Below are 12365 nucleotides of genomic sequence, written 5' to 3' on the forward strand. Positions count from 1 at the left end.
GTTTTTTGTTTTAATATAAAGATACCTCAGGAGGAAACTGGGACCTTAGGTGGGGGGTATCTGAGGCCTCCATATCTGGTCCTGCCTGTCCTGCCAGCCTCATTCCTTGCCACACCTTCTGTGCACACGCCATGGTCAGGACAATGGGGATTAGCCAGCAAATGCAAGCCTGACCCAATATGGTGGTATCTCCTCTTATCATTCCCATGCCCTGCAGTTCTTGCTCCCTGGGGGAGATGGTGGGGAAGGTGAGTCTATCTTTCTCATTAGTGTGTTTGCACAGATGGCAAAAACTCAACTTGTGGCCAGGTGAGCCTATTTCAAATGCTCCACAGGCCCTGTGGGTGGTTCAGGAACTCTTATCCGCCTCTCTTAGCCATGTTGGACCTTGGAATGTGTTTCTCATCCTTAAGGAATGGGTGATTTTACTGTATGGGCTCACCTGAGTTCTCCTGCCTTCTTCAGGGTGCCCTCTGCTGGTTAGTTCTGGGACTTCTGCTCTGATATTCAGTGTCACTCCTGCTGAGGAGGTGCACTGGTACTGGGGAGAGGAGATGGTGACAGGAGAGAGGCTTTCTTGCTCGTGCTGCTCAGTGAGGCTCCTCTCCTACCTCTATATGAAGTTGATTTCACAGCCTTTAGTCAGGGCCTGGAGCTGCCCCAGGTTCTGACTTCCCTTTCTGGAATGAGAAAGGAAGCCCTTTCTGAAGTGTGGCTTTATAATGCAGTGCAGGAGCTCAGGTGGATACTCATTCCTCTCTAGTGCCACTTCTGTAGATCTTGGGTAAGTTGAGTGATTCATCCTGGTTTGCCTGGGATTTCCCCCATCTTAGCATTGAAAGTCCTGTGCCCTGAGAAATTCCTCAGTCCCAGGGATACTTGGCAGTTAATCCCCTTATAAGTGATTAACTTCCCCAAGCCCTAATGTCCTCAGCAGAGATAATATTGCCTGCTTCTCAGGATAGTAGTGCAGTCACGGAGTCTAAGCGAGTGTATCAAGTTTCCTAGGGCCACTGTAACAAACTGGTGTCTTAGAACAAAGAAGCATTGTCTCATGGTTCTAGAGGCCTTGATTCTGAAATCAAACTGTTGGCAGAGCCTCAGACCTGCAGGAATCCTTTCTTGCTCCCTCCCTTGTTTCCAGTGTTTTGCAGACAATCTTTGACACTTCTTGGACTGTAGATCCATCACTGCAGTCATCCATCATCAGAGGGCATTCTCCCTGGATCCTTGTCTTCACAAGGCAGGCATCCCCCGTGTACATTTGTCTTTGCATCCAGACTCCCTAATTTTTATAAGGATACCAGTCATGCTGGATTAGGGCCTACCTCAGTGTCTCTTTTAAACCTGATCACTTCTGCAAAAAACCCTCTTTCCAATTAAGGTCACATCAGAACTAGCAAGGGGTACAGTGTTAGCATATCTTTTGGGGGAGACAATTCAGCTTATAACAGCTGGGTTAGCTGTGATGGTTATTGTTATTCATATAACTATCACTCACAATTTGGAAAGCCAAGAACACATAAGAAATAGATGCTGTGTCCAAGAGCAGACATCATGCAGGGTCCCCTTTAAGTCAGCCTCCTTCATGAAAAGACTTGTCTTGGTTGATGGAATTCAGCACCTGGGAACCATTTCAGTACAGAGTTTGTAGGACCATTTCTTTAACATCTCAACTTTTGTTCTGCTTGTTATAGATGGAGCAGATGAGGAATGAGCTACTTCAGGAGAGAGCTGTGAGGCAAGACTTGGAGTGTGACAAGATTTCCCTGGAAAGACAGGTGAGGGCAGCTGGCCCCAGGGGCTTCTACCTGCCCATCCCCAGAGTTTTGTAAAAGGACAAGCCCAAGCTGTGTGAGGCTTGGGAGTCCGAGGACCTGCCATACAACTCCTTTCAGGCTCCTAAGGGGGATATTATAGTCTCTTTCTTTGACCATCTAAAACCCAAGGTCAAGGGTATTCTCTACAACCATCTCTGGGCTCCCCAGGTCCTGTATCCCAGTGTGTGCTAGCATGGACATCACCCAAATACTTGGCTTCATCTCATATTCTGCTTTGCTCAGAGAGCATGGCACACACACAGCCCTCACAATCTCCCTGTCTGATTCCAGAACAAGGACTTAAAGAGTCGGATTATCCATCTGGAAGGTTCCTACAGGTCCAGTAAAGAAGGGCTGGTGGTGCAAATGGAGGCCAGGATTGCAGAGTTGGAGGACCGTCTGGAGAGTGAGGAGAGGTGAGCCTGGTACAGGGTGGGGCAGAGGCCCTGGTGGGCCATGGTCATCCCATTAGAGTGCTTGCATGCCAGGTATCTCTTCCCATCCTCATTAGTACAAATAGAAGGCAGAGCAAGTACAACTTTGCTGTTATTATTTCCATTTTATGGGTGAGAAAACTGACCCATCAGAGTAAGTGACTTGAGTAACATAGCTAGCTGGACCAAGACTTATATCTCGGTTTCTAAGACCATAGCTGTTCCACTATGCTTACTGTTTCTCTCTGTGTCCCTTCAATAAAACAGCTGCCTCACAGCAACTGAATTTGAGTCAGATTAGAGATCAGGGGGCTAACTCTGCCCTGAGGACCAGGTGCATCCAAGCAGAGATGAGGGATGTGAGATCAGGTCGCCATGATTCTCTGCAGCTCTCATTCACAGGCTGAGGACCAGCACCAGGAGGCACTTGGCCAGCCTTAGTTTTCCTCACTTTCCTAGAAGGGGAGCAGTACACATGCATATGTATGTGCTTCTTTAGGAGGACTTTTAGGGAGCAGCCTGGAGTGGACCCAAAATGCCAGCAGACTGTAACTCTTTGCCATACAAAGTTAAGTGCTCAGGGGGGCTGGGGTTGTGGCTCAACACTTGCCTAACACGTGTGAGGCACTGGATTCGATCCTCAGAACCACATATAAATAAATAAATTAAATAAAGGTATTATGCCCATCTACAACTAAAATAAATAAATAAATAAATAAGAGTTAAGTGCTCAGGAGTGGAAGAACTTGGGACAGGCCATCCCAGCCCTTCCCTGGCCTTGCCACCTTTAACAAGTCATGCCCTTTCTCATAATCTCATTTCTTTGTCAAAAAGAGTGGTCCTGTATAATTGTCTACTTTCCCAACCTCAAGCTCGACCCTAAGCTCCCCTGGTGAGAGTGTCCCCTCCTCTGCAGCCTGGGCTTCCTACAGGGCTGAGAATGAGGGGGTGCTCAGTTCTGCCTCCCCTGCTCTTCCAGGGACCGGGCCAGCCTACAGCTCAGCAACCGAAGGCTGGAGCGGAAAGTGAAGGAGCTGGTGATGCAGGTGGACGATGAGCATCTGTCGCTGACCGATCAGAAGGACCAGGTGAGGGCACCTCTTGTTCTCAGATGAGATCCTGTGTCTGAGGCAGGGGAAGCAGGAGGAGGCCAGATGCCTAGAGTGAGTGGGGCCGAGTCCTCCTCTTGACTTACATCACAGAATGGAGACTTAAAGCCTACTGAAGTAGGAGGTCTCAGTAAACTTCAAACCCTAAACTTGGTCCTCAGCAAGGATGCTCTTTTTCCATGAGACTGGTTGCCTGAGGAGGAGGTGTCTGGGCCCCTGGCATCTCCTACCAGACCTCTTCTATGTCCTAGCTGGGTTGGGCCTTCAGCCAGCATTCAACCCGCCCTCTCTCCCAATGCAGCTGAGCTTGCGCCTGAAAGCAATGAAGCGACAGGTAGAGGAGGCTGAGGAGGAAATCGACAGACTGGAAAGTTCTAAGAAGAAGCTGCAGAGGGAGCTGGAGGAGCAGATAGATGTGAACGAGCAGCTGCAGGGGCAGCTCAATTCCATGAAGAAGGACTTGAGGTGGGTAAAAGTGGTGATCTGTATTGCCCCTGCCCCATGTTCAAGGAGCTCTTGACGCTTTCACAACATTCCCATTCCTGTTGTCCCAAGCCAGTTCCTTATTGTTGCCTTTTGGGGTCATCCCATCCTAGAAATGAAAGTCATTCTCCCTAATTTGTCATTCCACATATTCAGTAAGGTCTCATATGTCATCCTTACATCAGTGCTTCAGTGTCATACTCCTGTTGACCATAAAGGGAAACTGAGGCTCAGAGGTCAGACTAGCTCTCACCAACATGGAGGGACAATTCTTGGCCTAGCCTGTTTATCTCATGGAAGACTGGGATCTCCCAAGCTCCTCTCCTGAAGTTCTAATGATGAGGATAGATGGGGCAGGATGGTTGCTTTCCCTACCACAGGATCAGTGCCTAGGGCATTGAGGGGAGGGTTGAGGTTAGGTTCGTGCTCAACCATAGAGTAAGCCTTTCTTGGAGACTGGACATGCCTGGGGGGCTCTGTGCCAGTTGCCCAGGTAGTTCTCATAAATGGAAAGAAGGCTTTAGCCTTTCTAGAATCCTATAACACAGGGCATCTTCATTAGGAAACAGGCCCTCAGGTCAGCATTAGGGTGCAACATTTAAGGAATCAAAATAAGATTTGAATGCAACATTTGAAAAAAAATATTGCATATAATCTGACAAATAAGGTATGAAAATTTTAAAATATTAAGACAGGGTCAAAAACAGTGCCTGCCAAGCTATATTGGAGTTTGCACCAAAGGAGGAACCAATACTACTGATCCTGGCCCAGCCTTCTAACATTAGTTCTGGTAGTGAAAGGTGGGCAGTGGGTAGTTTGTTACCTGGAGGAACTGAGGTGCAGAGCAGTCCATGGGCCGGTCTGGGGAGAACAGGGAACTCAAGATCTTCCTCCATCTCCAAATTAGAGATGAGCCCTAGCCAGGGCCAGGAAACATGCCCCTTATTGTTTCAGCAGACTTAAGAAGCTGCCCAGTAAAGTGCTGGATGACATGGACGACGACGACGACCTCAGCACCGATGGGGGAAGCCTCTATGAGGCACCACTGAGCTACTCCCTTCCCAAGGACAGCACCGCCACCAGCCAGATCTGAGTCCACTTCCAGGGCCAAAGTGGCCCATCCTTCCTAACGGACACTGCAGCCATCCAAAGCAGAAGGAAGTGTGTCTCGAGCTGAGACCCACCACTTCCTTTTCACACCACATGCCGGTTCCTCGACCTTATATTCCTCCCTAGGGTCTCTCTGAGGTCCAGTGGCTCTTGGATCTTATGGAGCTATTGCAATTTAAAACGAGGAAGAGAAGCCAGCACACCCAATGGGGCATTTTCAAAAATGTAATTTGATAGGCTGAAGGCCCTGTTCTGCACAGCCGTTTTCCACGGCCACTTTCATTGGCTGCTTCTGCCCTCCTCTCCTTTGCCAAGAGAAAGGGTCCGAAATGCTAGTTTTTATTGACAGTCACCGTGCAGATGAGGAAGTGACATGTAGACTGTACATATTTTAACCAGACCTTCTCCCAGGCTGCTGCTGTTCCATTTTGGAATATGCCAGAGCCTTTGTAGGGTGGCTAATTTGTGAAGTTCACACACTATATTGAGTATTCTTTCTTAAAATATGAAGCTACTAGATTTTAAGTGTTAAAGAGCAGAGAGAGGACGGAGAACGAAGACCACTTTGAAAATCAGAGTTGGACAAAAAGGAATTGACATAGTGACAGTGGATAATCAGTACTGCGAGTCGGTATTCAGGTGATCTGGGTAAACAGCTTGCTGACAGAAGGTCGCTTACCTGTAGGCTGTATCTATGACCTTGGCTACTTATTTTACCTAAAATTATAGTTTTTGAACCATGCTAAGACCAGTGCCCAGTCACCACTTTCTTTTATACAGGTGGGGAGGGGAGACTTGTAGGCAGGGTTTTTAACAAGTGGTGTGGTTTCTGTAAGGATGGGGCCCGTTGTCATGTCTTCTTCTTCCCCCCAACTGCCCTTGGGCCTGGGATTGGGAAAATAGCAGGGCACAGGGAGACAGGGTTCCTGGGCTTCAGTGACAGGACGGGGCTGGAGGCATCTAGTTAAGTGATGGAGGAAGGGGGAGATGGGTTGTGTGTGTGGGATTAGTGTGAGGAAGACAGAAGTTCTTGAAAGCTGGGGCATGTGTAGACAAGAGGTAGGTTGAGCTGGAGCTCAGATGGACGTCAAGGAGGGAGGAAAGAATGGCATGATATGCAAACTGAGGGCTTCTTTCACCCTCCTGCAAGCAGTGACAGGGAATGGGTGAGGTCTGGGGCAAGTCACGGAGCCCACTCAGCAGGGTTCAGAGTAATGGGCCCAGTTGAAGGATGAGTGTCTGGAGCCAGAGAACCAAGCCCTTCTCCACCTCCAGGGTTACTGTCCCCTCACCATGGCTGGGGGTGGTTCTTGCCTCTGCTTACCCTCTGGGTGTGGACAGATTCTTCCTTTTAGCCATTAACCCATTTAGCAAGTACGTCCTGGACACCTGTGATACATCAGGTGCAGTCCTTGGCCCTGGGACCTCAGCAGTGACGAGAACTCCTCCCCTCCTGGAGTTCAAGGAAGAGGGCGATAGGCAATAATCAAGCTGACACAGGGCTGAGCACCTCCATGCCCAGCCCCACATTCCTCTGTCTTCTTGGGGAATGTGACTAGTCTGAAGTCACACTGGGAGGGGTCTTCCTTTCTCTGCTGCATTACTATCCATTTGCCAATGAGCCTGCTCAGAAATGCCTTGGCCTACTCTGAACTCCAGACAGCACACCTGAGGACTTTGGGAGGGAGCATCTGATTTGCTCCTCATTCTGGTTAATTCTTTCTGGTAGCTGTGAGGCTGGCAACAAGAAGCAAAAGTGCTCCTGAAGAGAAGCAAAGCCACCATTTGAAACACACACATTACCACCCAGATAAGAGGCCTCCAAACCTGTGAATGATTGCACATTCCTAAGCTGAAATGAAGTTGGCATGCAATACAGCAGGTTGGGAAGCTACTGGAAGGGATTGACTGGACTGAGATTTAGGGAGGTTGTTTTTTTTTTTTTCCCAAGTCCCAGCTCAACTCATTACCCATGACCTTAACAGGGTGCTGCCTTGGACAAGATGAAGATTAGACACAGGTCCTTCCTAGTGTGAATATGCTATCATTATTTGATTTTATTATATATACATATTTTGTCTATTGCTTTAAAAACTAACCCTGCTCAAGAGTTTTCTTTAGCTAGCTTGAAGAAAATATTTTATGTAAAAACAAATATGTGGCCAAATGCAATGTTGAGACAATCACCATATATCTATTATATTTTTCCCTGCTTTGAAGTGTCCTTCTATCATGCCAATTGGCTTATTCTGTTGGTGTTTTTTTGCTTTCGGGTATGGTTTGGTTGCTTTTTATTGTCATGGGGAAGAGATGTTCTTATTGTGGCTACCTCCATGTAAGATTTCCTTTCAATAAACAGCATCATCCAATGAGAATCATGCCTCTTCCACTATTTTTGCTACTTTATTTTCTCCAGAACTTTTTTTAGGGGGGAAAGGAGGTAAGTACTGGGGATTGAACTCAGGGGCACTCGACCACTGAGCCACATCCCAGCCCTATTTTGTATTTTATTTAGAGACAGGGTCTCATTAAGTTGCTTAGTGCCTTGCTTTTGCTGAGGCTGCCTTTGAACTTGTGATCCTCCTGCCTCAGCCTTTCAAGCCACTGGGATTACAGGGATGCGCCACCAGGCAGAACTTGATTCTGTGTTCTCCAAGAAACTGTCAAGGTGACTCTAGTTGGGATCTACTAGAGGAAGGAGAATTTAGACACTTCCTGTCCTGGAACCAGCTTCTGAAATAGAAAGGTGAGGGAGTGCTCTGTGGTGGATGCTTAGGGAATGAGTGGTGCTGGATGGTTGTGTCGCTCTAGGAAATCCACACTGCCCGTACCAGGAAATGGCAAAGGGAGAAGCATTTTCTATTGTTAATAACCATAATAAACAGGCACCTTGGTTTCTTCCTTTCTCTAAACTCAGGTGGGTTCTCCTGCCATCACAGGAGAACCTGTGATACATCATCTCTCTCCACCTTATGGTAGGCAACAATGGACACCATGGTCTCTGTTTTATAGGAAACCAAAGAAGGTTTTCTGCCCTCTCTCCTGGAGGCTTCTCTAGGTAAGCCCTGGCTCCTCTTGGCTGGCTCTGGGCATTTCTCCACTGCTCCCTGCTCCAGGCAGCAGTTTGAGTTGGCTCCCCTGGGACTTGGGTGAGCTCCTGTCCTCGGGCTCCAGTTCAAAGGTGGCCATGGCTTGCTGCTTCTCAGCACCCCTGGTGGTTTCCACTGCCCTTCCCATCCTCCGCAGCTGCCACTGCAGTTGACTGCTGATTCCTGCCCAGAGCTCCATCATTGTCCCTGTCAACGTAAATGTGTTGTTCTTTCAGATAACCAGCCATTCATTCCCCTCATTCTAAGTAGAAGGAGCATCCCAAATGCAAATGAAATGTTCTAATTTTAATAAGTCCTTCAGGCCTTTTTATAAATTCTGTTTACTTTTTTTTTTTAAAGTCATGTATATTGAGGTACAATTTTATAGTGAAAGTCACCCTTTGATATTTTCTTTTGAAACTATTTAGACCCCTTTCTGACCCCAGCATCCATTTGGAGGTTGGGATTCTGAGTGGCACCTGTCCCTCAGGCTGACAGGAGGAATGTGCTTAGGAGCCCACAGCCAAAGGCGGAAAATCCTTCTGGGACTGCCTTTGGCTTCTTCCGCATTCTCTGCTCCACATTCTCTGCATTCCTTCCTTGGCCGGGTGGATAGTAACAGGGAGCCTGTCTTTGTTGGAAGACTGTCATTAGTCTTTTTTCTGTTCTAAATTTTTAAATGGTAGGGAAAAATGACTCGATAACAAGTTTCTATCAGGAACTTAACAGTCCCACATCCAGAAATCCAGGCTCTGCAGAGAAATCACCATGCCTAAGTCCTGGTCTCAGACCTATTAAATACACAGTGTCCAAAGTCATCCCTGATTTTCACATATGTGAGCCAAGGTCCAGCCAAGTCTCCATCCATGAAGAAAGATTGGAGTATGAGCCATACTGGGCTCAGTAAGGCTGGAGAATGTGCCTGAGCAGTTCAGAAATACATAGGTATTATGTGCAGAGAGGGTGACAGACTGCCCACATGCAGAATCTTACTTGGTCTCACCACAGATTGTCAACAATGCGAATGTGATTCCAAAGGTTTGATGGGTAAACACAAACCAATTTTGGAGAAGGCAGGAACTCTGGCAGTAAGGAATTTGAGTCTCTGGAAAGTTGGACATTTTGCTGTTGGTAGAGTAGAACTTGCTAGCATAGGCCACGTGCTAACACTAAACAAAGTTTAAGCCCTAGGCTAGGACCTTTGGAATTTACAGTATTACAAAAGCATGATGATTAAACTAAATGGAAATTAGGTATAAATGAAGTCCTTTGTATATTTATGCTAGGCAAAATTTGTCTGTTCTTTCTGTGGTTTGCTAGCACTATCTGTAGTCAGGATCCAGTTTTCAAGACCATGTACAGTTCAATGGCTAACCTATTTAACACTTAGCTGGATACCAGGCATTGTCTAAATGCACTACATGGATTGACTCATTTGATCTTAATGACACCCCCATCCCCAATGGGGACTGTTGTGACAAGCAAGGCACCCTAGGTAGAGAGAGGGCATGGTGGCAGGCTGTGAGTACCTGGGACTGACTGTACCCTGGGTCTGGCTCTGGAGCTCATACTCTGCAGCTTCCCCCTACCTCTCATCGCCTGGAGCTTCACTTGTGGGTTTCCATGCAGCCTGCTGCCCACTCCACTCAGCACCGCCATTGGAGGCAAGTGGAACTCAAAGAGCCTTTGAAGCGCAGACCTCATGGATGTAGCTGTTTGTGTGTTTTTAGCTGCTCTTCTAACCTGCCATCTGGCGCCATTTTTGTGACTGGGCTCTTTGGAACTCTCATTTTATCTTTGATCTTCCCTGCAGCAGTGCTGACTTTAGTTCTGAGCCTTATCTGGGTAGCATGGCTGTTCTGGGGGGTCATCAGGGCTCTCAGTGTAGGGTGGTTCCCGAATTTAGGAGTTTCATAGGGAATACATGCCCTTCTAACCCCCAGACTGCTCTGTGATGACAACCCTCTGTTTATCATGCTAGCCCATGCCTGCTAGCCTGACATTCAGAACTGCACTTGCAAACTGAAATCAGCAGATTATCCCCAATAGAGCAATCAAGAGGAGTCATTCTCAAACCTCCCACCCCAGGGCAATATGGGATTTGGGGGTAGAGTCTGGAAACCCTAGGCTTGGGGGCTGTGGACTGCCTTCCTGGAGGTGGCAACACAGTCTCTGCTAAGTTGGGGGAATGGTCACAGTAGGAGTGGGCTCTGGGGACATAGATTTAGGGCTGTGTGGCAGCTGATCTTGAAATGAGATAGATCTGTCCCCAGCCTTTCCCAGGAGTAATGGGATGTCATCTGTGGAAACTGGCCTGACCCTGGCTGCCCCGTGGTGTGTTTTTGGAGGGGTTGTATGCACAAGTGGGAGATGGAATCAACCTACAAAACAGAAGCCAATCCCTTTAGGACCTTGCCCAGAGACTTGACATCAATTAATCTCCTTTGCCCTGGAAATGGACCTGGTGGTATTTTGGGGGCAGTAGGAGTGATTCTTTATTAATGCCTAACAGAGCAGATGCTGCAATGAGCAAACCCTGTGACCAGAAATCCCTGCACTTTACTCGATTTCATCTGCTCCCTATGAGGTGGGTGGTGTTACCCTTTTACTTGTTCTGGAACAGGTGCAGAAAGACAACATGCCAAGTCATCAACTAGTAAACCATGGGGTAGGATAAAGTCCCGTTCTGCTGTTCCTAGTAATCCAGATTTTCCCTGTATGTGGCCATGCTCATCATGCTGTCCCTCCAAAATAGTCACTGCTGATGTCCTTAGCTGAGGACATTGGCGTGAAGTCTGACTGAGTCATAGCCCCTGGCTTCCTGGTACATCTGCACTTGGAGCCTGAGGCCTGCTCCAAGGGAAGGCAGCCACCTGCCTCTCTTCTTTACAAGCCACTTCCCCCAGCCGCTGGCTAGCCTTGCTGCGTTCCAGCTGCCGGGCCCTTCCAGACAGCTTTGTTTTCTTTTTTTTTTTTTTTTTAAAGAGAGAGTGAGAGAGGAGAGAGAGAGAGAGAGAGAGAGAGAGAGAGAGAGAGAGAGAGAGAGGGAGAGAGAATTTTTAATATTTATTTTTTAGTTCTCGGCGGACACAACATCTTTGTTGGTATGTGGTGCTGAGGATCGAACCCGGGCCGCACGCATGCCAGGCGAGCGCGCTACCGCTTGAGCCACATCCCCAGCCCCAAGGTCTTGGAGATTAAGACAAACCAGGTGCCTCCAGTTGAATGCCCCTCTTGAAAGGGCCTGGCTGATAAGCCTGCCAGTCCAGCCTCTCTGTCTCCTGGATCGGTCTTGTCTTTCATCTGGCCCTGCCTATCACTGGGCATGCAGACCTGGGCTCTTTGGAGCCAGGTACAAGGCTCCCTGCAGAGTCAGGCAAGGGGTCCGTCAACAGTGCCCAAGCTCCCTCTGGGACTCCTAGCTCCTCTGTGCCCCTGTGTGCTCTCTCTGGAGAGACTTCTGGCATTTGGATAATAAACTAGAAAAACATTCAAACTGCCTGCACCCCCTTCTTATGACCTAGGAATCACACAGCTCTGGCCCTCCTGAGGGTTTCTGACTTACATGTGGATGGCTTCCTTAACCCGGCTGGTTTTCTGAAACAGGATTTTAGAGGAAGTAAGTCACTCTATTCTCCTTCCACTTCCTGTCAAATTTTTTCACTTTTGTCGGAATGTTTCAATGCTGCTGGATCCTAAAATTGTGGTGCAAAATGTCTGGGGACTTACCATGTCCTGTGGAAAGGCTGGGGTGCCCAAGGTCACCAGGGCTGTCCATTCCTTGTGAGAGTCAGAGGCATGTGGACTGGAAGCATTGTCCTGCCTGCGTCCCACCTGGGACAAGAGTTCCTCTGTGTGAAGTAGCCTGGGGACGAAAACAAGCTTAAGGAAAAAGAAGGCGAGGGAAAGACCACACAACAGGGAAATAATTTTGAAAAGCGGGGACAGGACAGCTCTATGACCTTAGTGATCGAGCTTCCATACTGGGAAGAGAGGAACAGAGAGCCCATGTTTGCTTTATTATATGTGCGGGAAGCTTCTGTTTTTCCACAGAATGTTCTTCTGCCAATAAGGTAGGAGGTGGGCTGTCCAGGCCCAATAGGTCACAGCAGTTCTGGAGCTAGAGAGCAGCCTTCCTAACCAAGACTGAAGTCACGCACACTGCATAATCCATTGAGTGCGAGGGGCCACAAAATAGTTGCAACGTCAGATCAAAATCTCCTTGGCTCAAGGCCAGTGACGATGCTAAATAGCTCAGGAGTGGTTTTTCCACAGCACTGTACTTCCCCTGGTCATCACAAGGAACATGTGCTTTCTGAG

General features: G+C 48.1%; 1 protein-coding gene across 1 annotated transcript in view; it reads left to right on the plus strand.

Annotated features, from left to right (window-relative positions):
* Window positions 1-7180, plus strand: part of Cgnl1 (cingulin like 1) — a 155035-nt gene extending 147855 nt beyond the window's left edge. Inside the window, exons 15-19 of the mRNA XM_026384805.2 lie at window positions 1698-1781; window positions 2112-2236; window positions 3234-3342; window positions 3665-3828; window positions 4804-7180. Of these exons, the coding sequence (XP_026240590.2) occupies window positions 1698-1781; window positions 2112-2236; window positions 3234-3342; window positions 3665-3828; window positions 4804-4939 (618 nt within the window). The 3' untranslated portion in view covers window positions 4940-7180. The remainder of the gene's footprint in view (window positions 1-1697; window positions 1782-2111; window positions 2237-3233; window positions 3343-3664; window positions 3829-4803) is intronic.
* Window positions 7181-12365: the final 5185 nt, after the last annotated feature.

This window comes from Urocitellus parryii, chromosome 6, assembly GCF_045843805.1.
Source record: "Urocitellus parryii isolate mUroPar1 chromosome 6, mUroPar1.hap1, whole genome shotgun sequence".
In the NCBI taxonomy this organism is placed as follows: domain Eukaryota; kingdom Metazoa; phylum Chordata; class Mammalia; order Rodentia; family Sciuridae; genus Urocitellus; species Urocitellus parryii.